General features: G+C 41.5%; 1 protein-coding gene across 2 annotated transcripts; it reads right to left on the reverse strand.

The window, feature by feature from the left end:
• Positions 1-1,460: 1,460 nt before the first annotated feature.
• On the reverse strand, positions 1,461-14,682 carry elac2 (elaC ribonuclease Z 2). 2 transcript variants are annotated; one of them, XM_086095482.1, is made up of 24 exons: positions 14,603-14,682; positions 14,207-14,480; positions 14,088-14,138; positions 13,809-13,944; positions 13,545-13,602; positions 13,396-13,464; positions 13,118-13,213; positions 12,992-13,038; positions 12,856-12,914; positions 12,336-12,408; positions 11,966-12,078; positions 8,913-9,011; positions 8,660-8,798; positions 8,491-8,576; positions 7,911-8,023; positions 7,079-7,166; positions 6,732-6,870; positions 6,614-6,652; positions 6,365-6,474; positions 6,072-6,168; positions 5,298-5,418; positions 5,080-5,158; positions 2,896-3,040; positions 1,461-2,738 (listed from the first exon to the last, which is right to left on the reverse strand). In XM_086095482.1, the coding sequence occupies exons 2-24, from the start codon at positions 14,410-14,412 to the stop codon at positions 2,547-2,549; spliced, it is 2,355 nt and encodes a 784-aa protein (XP_085951608.1). In that variant the 5' UTR covers positions 14,413-14,480; positions 14,603-14,682; the 3' UTR covers positions 1,461-2,546. The 2 variants fall into 2 exon arrangements, with proteins under 2 accessions (XP_085951608.1, XP_085951599.1); XM_086095473.1 differs by having other exon boundaries at positions 14,207-14,676.
• Positions 14,683-15,489: the final 807 nt, after the last annotated feature.

Here is a 15,489-nt window from a genome sequence, read left to right on the forward strand (position 1 = left end):
CCCCAAGTGGACGGAAAGTGAAGTGCATTTGGGGAATCTTAAAACAGGAAACATTAAAAACACTGCAAGTTTTTGCGTTTATAGGAAGAATTAAATTACGCTAATAAAATTTGTGTTCCCACGTTTTAGTCCTTTTTTAAATTTACAACCATGCAATTAGCAAGTGCATTAGTCAAACCGTTCTTTTTCCTTAAATGGCAATCATTCGCTTGTCACAAACCTCACATTTTACAACTAGTAATTACCTCTTAATCTATGACACTTTTTTTACAGCCTACTTCTTGTTGCTACTTTTAGAACATCACTGAGTCCAAATTACTCACCTAAAACATACCACAATTCCACAAACACCAACTGGACATGATTAGCATTACTAGCAACTGTTAGATTATTAACATTGTTTTTCTGTTTCAATTTATATTTTAACCGTTTTTTGATATTAGTTAGAGCTGTGTAATAATAAGACAACAGTTAATTCAAATGTTAGTCAATCTATAGTCCTTTGTTCTTCTCCCTGGGAAAGAAATGTCTAGTAAGGTTTCTGAGTTTTCTAAATGAGGGGATGTTTGAAAGTGCAAGCAGAGGTCTGTCCATAAATTTCCTGGTGCAAGGCGGGGACCAATTGTTTACCCACATCTGGAGTGGACTGAGATAAGAACTGGAGTAGGATTCTAAGTTGTGTATTTCACTCTGCTGACAGGACAAGATGACAGGGGGGGGGGGGGGGGGGTATTCTTTCTAAACACTGTTTTTGTATAAGTGTGCAAGAGCAGAGAGCGAGAGGCACACTTTGCGGTCACCGCTGATTGAGCAAGGATCCAAAGTGGCTTCGGAAATTTCTGAATAATAAAAGCTGGCCAGAACTTCTTCACGAGATCTCAACTTTGAGTTTTATTTTGAACACGCAGGAAATCAAAGAAATGATTTCTAACACAACCATAGCTAGCAACTAGCGAGGACCATAATAGGGCTGGTCACAATCGGTGCCCAGCGTTTGCTTAAATTAATTTATCAATTAAAAAGGATATTGACAAGAGATTACGTCATTAGTCAAAATGGCGGTCATCTCGATAAAATGACGCTCTCCGCTCATTGAAAAGCATTGGACTTTAGATCATTGTAATTTGATGTGAGGATTATTTTGATTTCAAAATTTTATCATTTGGTCATACTATACAATCTGCTTGGTTTGTGTAATAGCCACAGGCAAAAGCAATACAATACACTGTTTGTTTTCACCGTATTAAAAGCATTTGCATTGTGTTGCATTGGGGAAATATAGATGCCCAGACGTTCGGAATTGTCCATTTGATACACTACACTGTAGTGACTACAATATTAAAGGATTTGTACTTTGTTACTTCCCTCCTCTGATGTTCGCATTGGCTTTACAGTACAGATTTGTGGTAATGCAATACAAATATTGTTCAATAGAACCAAAACCAGACAAGAAGCCAGTGTTAAGTGTTCAAATAAGTTCCTTTATACGGTGATTTCAAATGATGACATGAACACTTTCAGTGCAATTTGTTCTTCATTATTGGTGTGCTTTGCATCCATGGATGACAACCCCCCACAAAACTAAGACAATAGATGTGGCCAAAAGTCACAAAAATATAGTAACCTTTCACCTTTACAAAATGTTATGTCCAGACTGTGTAACGCCGCTTTCGTCTATTTAAACCTCCTATTAACTTTGGGGTCAATTTGACCACATTTAATGTTACATCATTTAAAGGAGACAATTTAGCAGAGAATATAGTTCAGTCTGCTTTGTGCACATCATGGTTGAACGCATTGGTGCTGCTTCAGGTCAGTTTGGACCAAGGTTGTCTAAATATGCAAACTAACTGACACGCAAGAAACTGTTTGTGATTATTTAACAGCAGACCACAGACGGAAACATTTTGTCATGTTAATTCACTACTATTCATTTTTTTCAATTGTCCCCATTAAAAAGGTATTCTACATGGAAAAAAATTGTCACTCATTCAAAGATAAAAGGTTAGGAAACGAAAAGGGCACCAGGAGGGTTCAAGAAAAGCAAACAAACACTGCATTCAAATAAAAATGAAATTTCTCAGCTTGGATGAAATGCAGTGAGCCTCCACATATTTGCACTCCGGCATTCGCGAATATACCAATTCACAGAATCTCACCAACTCAAAATAAAAATATTATTATCGCGCTATCTTGGCGTTACGGAAGGGAGTTGAAATGTAGGCAAAAGTAGTGCGTTGGTGCTTACCTTGAGGTATCTTAACATGAAGCAATGTCTAGGTGAATTGAGGAGTTTAATCCAAAGTCATGATTTGCCACCATCTTTGGTGCCAAGGAACTATTTTTTGAAGTGAGGTGAAAAGTTGTATCTAGACAACAGTTGTGTTGCTGTCCACATGCCAAGAAACTATGGTGAAGTGGTGTCTTGGTGACAAAGAAAGTATGTACGAGTTGAGGAATCTTATTTTGACAAAAACAGTACTTTGCCGTTATTGTCGGCTACTTTCCAATGGCAAATAGCGAGGGTTCAGTGTAACTCAAAATCATCAGCTGCTCTTGAGTCTCTTGGTGTGGAGGACGGCAGAGTCATTGTCCTCTTGGTCGGCGTCGCTGGCCGTCCATTTCTGCTTTAGCTCCCGTCGCTCTCGTCTCTGATCCATTTCCTCCAGCTCCTCTGCAAAGAGCTTCTTGAGTGCCGGGATCAGAGTCGGGAGGACTTTCAGGTCTCCCAGACGCACCTGGCAGACACAAGAAGGACCTCGTTACTGCATTCTTACAGTGAACTCCCTTTTTTCATGAGGTACCCACCCGTAAAAGTTAAGTGTGGTCACATCATTTAAACTCACAAATCAAGCCTTTTAAAGACAAAATCAAGGGTGCGATCAGTTGCCTCACCCGCATGTGGTCGAAAGAGATGCCCACTCGCTCGGTGAAGTCGTCGCTGAAGAGCGGGATCTTGGCGTAGCGTTGGCTGAAATGATTCAGCATGATGAAGTCCGCCTGCATCCTCATGCCCACGTCGATAGCCTGCGATGTTGTGCTGTCCGGGTGGGGTGAGGGGGGGGAAGAGTCACGTAAGCACCATGACATCAGTCAAAATTCACACTTTCATTCAAACACAGAATAGCAACTGAGAATCAGAGATTTTCTGACAGCCCCCCCCCCCCCCCCAAAAAAAAAGCTTCTCTGCATAGCATCACCTACACTGGGAAGTAGTAGTAGGAAGTTCAAGCAAGCTCGTTGCTACTCAGGCCACACCAGCCAGCTAGCAACCAGCTTCTGCTGGCTTATGGAGTCGCTCCTAAGTCAGTAATCATAGTCTCTATGGTAGCGAATAAGCCAAACCTTCTGTCAGGTCTCGTTCTCATGAAGGGACAATGAGTAAAGAAGCAGAAGCAATGCTAATTGCTAAGCTAACCCAAGAGTGAAATGTAATCCATCACCGGAAATAAGTGCTCGGGTGATGAAGTGCACTTTGCACAGACATCTAGCTGGAACCATGCTAAAGCAGAGGGTTTCCAATTGTGAAAAAAACTAAACAAAACAGCAGACATTTAATAAGTGTCTGGAGAGAAAATTATACACAAAAAAAATACATTATGGAGTACACCAGCTGGGAGAAGTGGCAGGCCTAAAAGGTTAAAAAATATATTACTGTAGTACACTGAAGATTTATAATTATCACTAATGTTAATTGTTACAACAGAGACCTACATTTTGATTTTGGCTTTGGAGCACAATAAATGTACTAAAAATTACATTACAATAGATAAAAAAAATAATAATAATTTTGCTTTACTAAAGGACCATAATCACCCATTCAGCAATAGTGAGTTTAAACTGAAAACTATGCGAGAAATGTTTCTTGCTGCCATTCAAAATACGACTTTAAGAAATCAAAAAAAAAAGTTGATTACTGTATATATTGAAAAAGTAAGCCAACTGTTCAGTTGTTATATTGTTAATTTTTATTGTTTAATAAAACTCTTCCTTCAGGCAGCAAAAAACTGCACCTCAAAAGAAAGTTGCTCCTCAAATGAAGCCATTGATTACTATTCAAACAAAACGTTATTTCAAGCCTGGTGGTGGGATATTAGAGCAGGCAGGCAACCTTAAATACTCAAAAGAGTCACTTGTACCGTTTCCCCACCAGGGTTACCGGTATAATAGTTTTGGATTGTTCCATTATAGTCCCGTTTTTCTGAATAACGAAAAACTTTATTTAAAAAAAAAAAACGGAAGTGGGTTTTTGTCTCTCAGTCCGATCGTCTCGAACGGGCTCAAGTACCAACCTCTCGGCCCGTCACTGACAGACATTGATAAATAACGGACTGACAGAATGCCACGAAGTGATGAGAGAAATGTGGTTCAAATAAAATGACGGACTGACAATTACAGTTTGGTTCATGTTGAAAATGCTCAGCTTCAGAAAACAGGAGACGTGATTGGTCATGTCATTTTCAGCTGACAGCAAGTGACAAGATGGCTCCCCAAAGATGGATAAAAACCAGGCGGTTTTTGCTTCTTAATTCATATTCCACAATCGCAATATTAATCTGAATGCCGTGTTTTGACTAATGGGAGCGGATTGAACATATTGTAAAGACATTTTTTGGGGTCTGACTTCCCTTTAAGTTATGCGTAAGTGTGTGTGTGTGGGGGGGACACAACACAACTTGCAAAAATAACAGCCAATTAAAACATTTATTAGATCTGGTTAATGTGATTTTTGCTCTAGAACCTCATAACATTTTAAGTACCAAGATAAAAATAAATAAATATCTGAAATACTCATTAGTTAACTTCCAAAACCAGCTGCAGCAGAGGGACAAAAGCAACTTGGGTTACAGACCCCTGCGCTAGTGTGACGTCATATTGTGAAATTATAGCTATTGGCAAGATTCCTGTGCTTTGAGCTAATATTTGTCCGGGTTTCTGTGTGAAAGGCAAAGGTGGCGGAATGTCGGTTCTATTAGCAATATAGCAATTCTGGGACTTAAGTGTGCATTTCGATTGGTTTTGTCTTTTGGGTCGTTACATTTGTTGTTTATTGATGATGTGCGTGCCGTTTGTCCCGACCTGTGCCGTTTGTCCACAGCTTCCTCCTCCAAGCCGTCCTCCAGTGTGGCCTCGTGGATTAGCAGGGTGGCGTGCTTCCCTGGAAGGCAAAAAACAAACAAAAAAACAGTCAATCGCCATTTTATCAACGGTGACCACTGAGGCATGAGACGGATCTGAGATTTTTGTGCTGTGACTGAAGAAGGAATGTTTATGTTCAGGTGGTGCGAGTGACTCACCCATGTGCACCAGGGCGTCACAGGGCATGGTGTCTCCAGAGAAGACCACCTTCCAGCCCGACTGGTGAGTCAGGCTGCAGGCGAAGGCGTTCTTACAGTGATGAACTGTGCACGTCTCAAACTGACAACAAAAAACAAATTCGGGTGTAAAAATATGTAAATGTTAAAAGCAGCAGTTTATAATAAAACCGTAGAATGTTTTTACGCCCCAAAATTCTGATTTTAAAGGGAAATCAACCCAACAACTTTCTTAAAAATAATGGTGTGTGTTGTTTGCACTCTTACTAGTCTAAACACGGCATTCTGATTAATATTGCATGTGTGAAATATGAATTAGGCGACAAAATCCACTTGTTTTTATCCTGTTCGGAGGGCGGCCATTTTGGCACTTGCTGTTGATTGAAAATGACATCATAGTTTCCCAGGGTTTCCGCAACAACCAATGATGGCTCACCTGTTTTCTGAGCTTGGTCATGTGACATTTGTAGGCAGAGTCGTGATTGATCATAACCTGAGCCCTTAGGTGAAGTAATGTCATTTTCAGTCAACAGCAAGTGACAAAATGGCCGCCCCCTCAGATGGATAAAGGGGTGAATTTTGCTGCTTTAATCAATTCTACAAACACAATATTTATTAGATACCATGTTTAGACTAGTGAGCTACATCGAACAATATGGGGGGTGGGGGGTGGGGGGTGGGGGGGTGGCTTGCTCATTCAGTAATTACCCCCCACCCCGCCCTAGGATGGGTGGAGAAAGTCGATGTAGTTGAAACCTTTTCCAAGGCGTTGTTTGTCAGTAGTGCTTTGATAAACGCTTGCGTCCGCTTAGGAGCTACTTCTTTGTGGCACAGGACGCCATTCGGGATGAAGCTGAAAGAGATGAGAGGTAAGATGAGGTCCGGGAGACGGAGTTTTTCATAATGTGTGTCAACGACAGGCGCCAGGGTAATTCTGGGTGGCAGAATGTGACCGACTACCGCCGACGTCTTCTAGCACTCGCAAATACCCCACAACGTCATGTTGAGAATGAAAATGTTTATAGGCAAAGATGCGTTTGGCGACCTACTTGATGTGATGCAGGATCTCCTCGCAGCCGTCGTGATACAGCTGCAGCCAGCTCATCATGTCCCTGGGGGCCAGCAGCAACATGGGACTCCAGGCCTTCCCTAAAGTCGCCTAAAACACCAATAGGGGGCGCCGTCACATTGCCAGCAAAATGCATGGGCCCCAAAAAAAGTTCCATAAATTTGTCTCACAGAGTAATATGGCAACGAAATGAAAGCAATAAAATATTCAATGTATTTTTTTTACATACCAGGGCACGTTGTCTTTCGTACAGCAGCTTGAGCAGACCCTGACAACAAGGCCAAAACAAATGTATGCTCACAATACGTTTTTGCTTTGTTTCATGATGTGCGATGGCGTCACCTCACCGTGTGATGGTCGGCGTGCATATGCGACACAAACACAGCCGAGATGTTGGACAGAACCTCGTCCACGCCGTCGCCGTAGTGTCTGCACAGCTGCCCGAAGGTCCCCTCGCCGCAGTCCAACAGCAGCGAGCGGCCCGCGCTAAACACAACCAAACACTTAGTATTAAAATGACTCCAGACATGTTGATGGTTGTAAACAAGCAGAGCATTTTCAGAATTATTCTGGTTCATTTCCATGTGACGGTAACTAAAAGAATAATATGATGGCCTCGCATGCATCAATACACAAAATTAAAACAGTCGCATATTAGCGTCACTTTGTGGCTTGTGTGCTTGTTCCCACCAACCTGATGTTGACTAAAGTGCTGCTGACGTTTCGGATTTTCATGGGCAGAGCCGAGCCAGTTCCCAGGAAAACAAATTCAGGATATTCCGCTTGTCCGGCACAAATACACAAAAAAATACAGAAATAATATAAATACAATAATAATCTAATAAAAATAAATAAATGACAGTATGTGATCAGTGATGTAGAGAGACCGCGTGAAAAGCATTTTTGAAATAATTTTACCCCTGCCACATTAAAATCCACTTTTAAAAATATTCCTTCATTGTGTTAATAAATATTTAATGCGAGCAATACGTTTTAAAGTATTGTATTCTTTACATTTGCACAGTTGTCCAAAACAAAAGGCAATGTGTTTTTTGTCCCTCCTAGTTGTAGTTTACTGAAGAACTCACACATAAAACAAAAGACACTAGATATTTTAACACCAAATGTCAACCAAACCATAATAAAAGTCAACTGGCTTAATACTAGCATTCAATACAAAACACCATAGACTAGGCTAACTGAAATAGCATTGACATTATTCTATAAGCCTTTAAATAACTGCAACTTTAACCCGCAAGGAGCAACAACACATTCCAAAAAAAAACAAAAAAAAGATTGCAGGTCATTCTTCTTCTTGCTTTTATTTATGCTTTGCATAGTGGTCAGTGCTGCCCAACCAGCTGTGGCACAATGCGGTAATACACTGAAGGCATGCAATTCTACTGGTAAATCTGCACTTGCATATATAGTGTGAAAGCCTGCACACCCAAAAAAAATGTAACATGCGTGCAAAGGATTAACTGTGTTATATATTTACTACACTATTTGATTTGATTTAAACTCACCAGGAGGGGCTGAGGAGCCGCTTGAGCGCAGCTGCTGACATTTTTCCACTTCTTTCAAGAAGTCGGGGACGTCATTGACAAACTCCTCATAGTTGCAGGGGGGGATTGCGTCTCTAAATGAAGGACACACAAGAAGAGCCCTTTTCACACAGACATCACACAAAAAAATAAAAATCATTCTTGCCTTTAGCTTGTCAATAGTTAAAATTCACAACAACAAGCGAGTGGCATACTCCACTGTCGCGGCATTCCAATTTTCCCTTTCACATGGCCGTTGTTCCTCATCCAAGGCCAGAGGTGGCAAATCCAGGTCCAGGGGGTAAAAACCCTGACACAGTTTGGCCCAAAAAAGAAAAAGAAAAAACATTTGGCTTTGGTTTAGCCTCTGATGCTAGCTAGCGAGCACCTGAGAGTAAAAAGCCTGCCACAATTTGGCTTTAGCCCCTGATGCTAGCTAGCTAGCTCACTAGCAGGTAAACGAGCAGGTAGTTAACACTTGAAAGTTGGCTTTGTAGCAGGGTTTTTACTTTCTGGACCTGGATTTGCCACCTCATCCAAGACGAAGAGTGCGCCCACTGACCTTTGCCACTCGGCGACTGGTCGCAGCTGGAACTTGAGCAGACACTCAGCTCGTACTGTAGACACCTCAAGATTTGCCCGTGGGTCCTGTCAGCACAACAACAACAACCTTTAAACCACAATTTGCATAAAACTAGCACAAATGTCCAGCAAAGAGCCCCGAGTGTTACTTTTGCCGTATAGGTGGTGAGGTGCGGGAAAATGTCGGGGTGGATCATGTTGAGCTGCGCTTGGATTTGGTAACTGCGGACGTTGTGGGAGGTGACAGCGTGCTCATTGAGGATCAGGTGCTCGGTGCTGGCCGGGAATCTGTGTCGGAGACCATTCATTCATTCCCGACTCACTAACCACTATAAAAGGATTTCAATTTGGTGGACTATAAGTCAAAGAAGGTGAAAGAAGACAGGAAAGCAGAAAACAAACCTTTTCATCCAGTCTTGGTACTGATCAGTTTTCAGCAGCGCCTCCGGAGTTATGTGCACCACCAGAGCGGGGGCGTCCTCCTCCCCACCACTATGATGCCTGCAGGAAAGGTCCTGTTTCATCCATTTTATCACTTGTTCACAGATCACTAGTTATAGGCCTCTTGACAAATAATCAGTAAATACTACTACTAACAACCCGAAAAAGCATATCCGTCTATCACTAGTGTGTGTAGAGGTGAAACAACTAATCGATTAAGATAGATTATTAAAATAGCTGCCAACTAATTCAGTCACCGATTAGTTGGTAAATAACAGTTTTTTACCGCAGCGGTCTGTTTTTCAGCGTTTAGATTTATTATGCATTAGCACAAGCCACTGTGTAGCAGTAATGAGTCACATTTGGTTGTGGGCAACCAGTATGGCAGGAGAAGTGGTTAACAGCCAATAAATAGTAAGCCTTATTTTAAATTATTGCGGTATCCCGCTGATCCGTTCGCAACTGACCTTTTTTGGGGCGGACCAATCAGGCGTTGTTTAGAGTGGGACATGCAGCTGTGAGAAAACCAGGAAGCGCAGACGCCGGGGTAAACAAACAAACCTAACATGGACGAACAATTAATTCTGCTCTTGCAGAATTAATCACCGTTTCTTTGTTGAATGTCGAACGGCGTGAGGCGCGTCGTGCATTTTTATCAGGTAAACATGTTCGTGTGCCCCCCCCCCCCCCCAAGACGAGACCGAAGACGACATTTTCATCCGTTGCCATTATTAGTCAAAACAAATGTTTACAAGATGCCGCATTGTCCAATCAGCTCGAAGTATTGTACAGAATGCCCTCCTTTCACGAGCAAATCCCAGATTGATAATGTGAAGAACTCCCTTGAGGGAATCACAATTATCAATCTATTGCCAGGTTACCTTATTTTGTATCACGGGATTTGGCGGAACACTCACTGCATTAAGCAAGATGACAACGGATGGTGGTATAGCAAAAATTCGCAAAAAAAAGAAGAAGAAGAGTCTTCTAAAGTATGGGGGCATTTTTCACTAAATCTTCCAAAACAACATGCAAAATATGCAAGAAGGAGCTGGCTTGGCATGGCAGCACGACTTCTCTGCGGGAGCACATCAAGCGTAAACATGTGTGCATTGAAACGAAGGACGGCGACCCAGCGCCGTGAGTTTATTAAGATAAAATCTAAAAATCTATAGCGCGTTAAGAACTCAGAACTATGAGTATTAAGTGTGACATAACTCAAATAATGAGCAGTCGCTTCAGCGCAACGCTTGCATTAAGATTAAATTGTGCAAATTAACACCTCCAAATGGATGTGTGATGCAGAAGTTCCCTTACCCGACTAACTCATTTGCTCCCAAAAACGTGTAAATATTTTCTATTTGAAATGTTTTAAGTTATATGTTTTTATGTTTATGTTAGACTAGAGCATACAGAAGGTTTTGATACAGCCTCTCAACTGTAAAGATCGGTTGAAGAAATGGCCAGCAGAGCAAAAGAGATCAACCAGGGCCATGTTGAAAAAAAGCTAATTTACTCACATTTCTAAATAGATTTGTGAATAATGACGAAATGTTGCTATATTCTAATGCTAATTGCAATTCCGATATGTGGAAAACGCCTTAAGTAAGCGACACGCCTCTTTCAGTGTGTGTACGAGAGGGCGCAGGAAGAAGGCTTCACGCACTGAAGCGCTCGCTGGACGTGCACTCCTTGTTGAGAAGTATGACGCGCTAATTAAGGCTCCATGGGAGCGCACAAGCAGAATGGAAGCCACGCGACAGCATTGGCATTGCCTACGCATGTTTTCAATAAACACATTAAGAAGAACACACGTGTGGTTTTCAATTTTCAGTTTTAGAAACGTTTTGTAACCAGAGCAAATGTTTTTCGCGGAGAAGCAAAAGAAAAAGCAGCAATCATTCCTGCAGTGGACTCAAGGTGCGTTCAATGAACAGGCACACAGTAGGAAGTCACAGTTGTAAATAGAAAAATCTCAGACGACCTACAGAGCAACAGACACAGGTTGCGACGCATTTTTGACACTTCCCTTAAAAATAAGTGGAGTGTGAATTATTTTGTTCCAGTTTGTAGTATTTGATGACGCATTCGACTAATTGGGAGCGAAATGAAGAAGAGCAGAGACATGCACGCACACTCAAGCAACGTTACATTGAGTCATTGGAGTGCCACTGCATTGCCAATATTTAAAACGGAAGACATCAAATGCAGTCAAATACAGTACTTCAAGAATATGGCATGCAATGTTAAAGCACATACAGTATAAATATATGCAGTATGTACATAAACTAACATGTATACATACTAATATTTTGAATTAATAATAAATAAATATAATTTGTTTTAGAGTTTTGTCGAGGTACCGTTTCAGTACCGGTATCAAGGTATTTTAGGCAGGTATAGTATCGAAGTCAAAATGTTTGTATCGTGACAACACAATATTCCGTGGCCTTGCAAAATCTGTCAAAATCCAGTAAAACAGCCCGGAGTGAAGGGGATTGCTTCAGTGAAAATGGCTGGGAGTGAATGAGTTCATGTGCTAGCTCCGTGCTCAGCGTCACACTAAAGAACGTGTGAGCTACTGTATATGCAAGGGTATAGCATCTTCCGCAAATAAGCATTTACGGCGGCACAGGTTGAGCCATTAGCATGAATGTAAACAACACAAAAACAGTGTATGTATGTTCCTTGAACATTTTTTTTTCCATACAATGATATTTGGAATGGTATTTTTTTCTCTGGACAGTTTTTATTATAGTTAAAAAGCCAATTTGAAAATATCTTATTAATGGAGAAGGTGCAATACTGGCATGGTGAAATTGAAGGGAACTCTTGATGTGGGCATGTGCAAAATTGAACAAAACACTACTCCAGGTATATTTTTGGCAAGAATGTAACCAACAGAAAAAAGGCAAAATTCTGAAGCAAAAAAAATAAATAATCGACCGATTAATTGATTATCAAAATAATCGTTAGTTGCTTGCAACCCTAAGTGTTTGTGACCTTGGGCTGACCTTGAGATGGACTGACTGTCGCAGAGAGGCGTGACAAACTCCTGGGACGGACACTCCACAATGATAAACACCGGTCCCGGATCACTGGGTGTGCACACCTGCTCCGGTCGGATCTGACGGACACAATGACTCAAGAGTCAACTTCAAATCCCAACATAGTGAATTGGGGGCATTCGGTTCATTGTTTCAGGCATGAGTCCACTATTATTATTATTATCATATATTCATTCCTTTGTAGTGATTAGGGAACGTGGAAATGAATCCAAACAAAGTTCACATTCCCAACTCCCTAATCACTAGAAAATAAATTTTACACGGTGAACGCAGTCGAATGTGGCAAAATCCCAATTATGAAATGAGCAACACGCACCTCTTTGCCATCATACATGATGCTTTTCCCACTCTTCAGAGCTATGATGAGTGGGCCGATTGACGATGTGCCGCTATAGGATGAACAAGACGGTTTTATTTCATTTACATCAGCAACAAAATCATGGATCAACACCTAATTAGCAACCTCAAATACACATCAAAGCACTGCCCAATTACACAACATCTTATATTTTGTGAAAATCATATTTGTGAGGGGAAAATGTGAAAAAGGCTTTCGCTTATTCATTTTAATCTGAATCAAATTTGGTTTACAGCTTCTGACTCAGTGTAAACACAACATGTTATGTTCAAACAGAATACAAAGTAACTAACCAAAATAATTAAGTACAAATGTATCTACTGTCACAAAGAAAAGGGTAATCCAGGTTGATACTTCCAAAAATGTAGACAGGAAGTTACACAAAAACAAATAAAAATGGGGGGAACCCCCAAACCCCCCCACTAATGATTAATACAAATAATAAACAAAAACTCGAGGAGGTCTTAAAATTACTCACACAGGAAGTCCAAATTCCTTGGCTTTGAGCACCAAGAAGTTTCCTTTCCTGGGATGAATCTGACACATTACACAAAATGGCACTTGACTTCAAAAGGTCACACACATAAACACAGGCACATTTGAGGTTACCCTACTTTGCATATGAATGCGACCACCAGCGACGAGTCTCGTCTTTTGTCTCCTAAAAGAAAAATAAGGTACTCATTATTCATTAACGATGTCAAATGTGCACACAAAGACACATTTCAACAGGAAGCCACCTGAATTGTTAGAGGGGTGACCGCCAACTCTCTTGGGGGAGGTCGGACTTGCGGAGCGGCTATTTCTTGGAGAGTGCTGGCTATTCCGTGGTGAGGCTACAGACAAAGAAGTCAAGTCAAGTTATTTATATAGCCCTTAATCACGCAAGAGTCCCAAAGGGCTTCACATACCCGCAGTTGACAAATATCAACGACATCCCCTAATCAAACCACAAGTAAGGTAAGAAAGTTCACGTGGTCCCAAAGACGATCACGCCAATGAGATGTTTCCAACTCACCAAAGATTGGAACTTGCAAAACAGTCATGGTGTTATCCGTGTATGCTTGGTCCGTGTATGGACAAACAGCTGATGGGAAAGACAACGCAAAACTAAAAGCGGAAGTGAAAGGAGAAAGAAGTTGTGATGAGCAGAGGCGGAAGACGTACAAAGATTGATGTTGTCCAGCGGCCCTGAGAAAGTCTTGATGGCTTGCACGTAGCTCTCCTGCAAACAAGGGAAGGCAATTTCACATTTTCTTCACATTTCACTTCACCCAAATTATTTTCACTTCAAAGGGTGTCCCAAAACTTTTGTGAAAACTCTAGATATACACCAATACTTCTGTCCAAACGTCACTATTTGGCTGTTTGCGCAATTCCACATTTTCATGACATCCTGTTTGTGTCCCAATATCTGTTTAAGGGTCTCACCAGCTGAGGGGGTCCCGAGAGGACGCAGTTGGGTACTCCGGTGTCTTTCAAGGTGAGGATCATTCCGGAAAGACCGCCGACATTCTCCCAGCTCATCCGGGTCAAGAATATATTGTCCAGTCGGGACGCTCGCAGCCTGGAAAGGCGGGACCAATCGCTCAGAAATTAGATTGTTACATCAAGACAAGCAAAACATGACAATGTCATTAGGGGTGATAAGATTAATCGACAACTAATAGATTATCAAATTAATTATCATAATGTAGAGGTTTATCTTACTTGTGTTCCTGCATGAGCCTCTGCGTCCCTTCGCCACAGTTGAACAAGTACCTGCAGAAGAGACCGGGCCAAAGTTACGTCATGAAGTGTGGTCGTGTCGACGCACGTAAAGCACGCACCTGTTTGAGTCGGAGAAGACGTAAAGTGATGCGGCGTTGTCTCGACTTCCGGCACCGACAACCTCCACGTACACGGTGGAGGGGCTGTGCACTTCGTAGCTTTTGTTGCGGCTTTCTTTGGTCTTCAGCCAACGCAGCGGTTTCGCCTTCTGCTTGGCGAGCTTCTTCTGCTCCATCTTGTGCTTGTTGTTGTTGATGTCGGCCATGGCACGACGTGGCTGCCAGGCAGGCCGCAGAAGAAGACAACGACAAGGGGCGAGGAGCAGAGGACGAACTGTGGCGGACACGCACAACGTGACGGCGCTCAGGACGTTCATTTATTTATTTAAAAAGCGTCAATCAAAAAACTTAGTCACGTGGGTGTCATTTTATAGCCACCGTTAAGAGTCAAATTACCTCAACAATCTTGCCGGGTGGGGGAAAGGTTGTTGTTTGCGAGTTCTGTGTACACACATGTGAGACACAACACATCCGGCATTTGTTGATGACGTCAGTAGAAACTAGAGCCAATGGCTGCCGAGGCTTTCATTGCGCTCTGGCCCAATCCGAGGCGAGGGGGCGCGGTTTGACTCTAGCAAGTCACTCAGAATGTAACCTGACCAACAGAAAGCCTGTTTTGGCTTCATTTAAAAATAATATTATTAAATTAACATAAACAGTGACAAACTATTACTTATTACTCAACTATTTGTTTTTAATAACCGTAGCTTCGCCTGTATGTCTGAAAGAATTTGTATGAATATTCAAATTTGATTCCCCATCATGGTGCTCGTCTGCTCGATCAATACTTTATTCATCTATTCAAGTCAAGTAGAATAAAAAAGTGAATAGTACATTAACGAATAAATTATCTGTCCTCTGGTTAAAACATTTTTTTTTAATGACTTAACGTGAATGTGCAAAAATTACAGTAGCCTACCGGTACATGTACATTATGCATGCATAATAAAAATCAAGAGAACATAATTATTTTTTATATTGCACATATTGTATGTGTATATTCGTCAATTATATCCTTCCCACTTTGTACTTATTGTACATAAATGTCATATTAAGACTTCCTTAATCACCATATACTAATCCCCTCCTCCCTCACGCTCAGATTAATGGTAGATTTAGTTGTTTACTATTTCCTCCTCAAAAGTTTCTTGTCTTATTATGTGTAAGCACCCTCTAATTTGTGGGCTGGTCGCTTAAAATTTAGCAAAATAATAATTAAGTAGCACCGAATGGTCCCAAAAGACACCGGCCCACTGGGCATCTGCCCTGTAGCCAGAAAGTCA

The sequence above is a fragment of the Leptonotus elevatus genome, chromosome 1, assembly GCF_054856555.1.
Source record: "Leptonotus elevatus isolate MCC_2025b chromosome 1, RoL_Lele_1.0, whole genome shotgun sequence".
Lineage (NCBI taxonomy): Eukaryota > Metazoa > Chordata > Actinopteri > Syngnathiformes > Syngnathidae > Leptonotus > Leptonotus elevatus.

Excerpts from the sequence above, each read along its gene's own strand:
- elac2 (XM_086095473.1), bottom strand. The coding sequence starts at position 14,523 with ATGAACGTCCTGAGCGCCGTCACGTTGTGCGTGTCCGCCACAGTTCGT. Across the intron at positions 8,577-8,659 it reads TCACCACCTATACGGCAAAA|GACCCACGGGCAAATCTTGA; the intron begins GTAACACTCGGG and ends TTGTGCTGACAG. Across the intron at positions 6,475-6,613 it reads ACGAAAGACAACGTGCCCTG|GCGACTTTAGGGAAGGCCTG; the intron begins GTATGTAAAAAA and ends TTGGTGTTTTAG.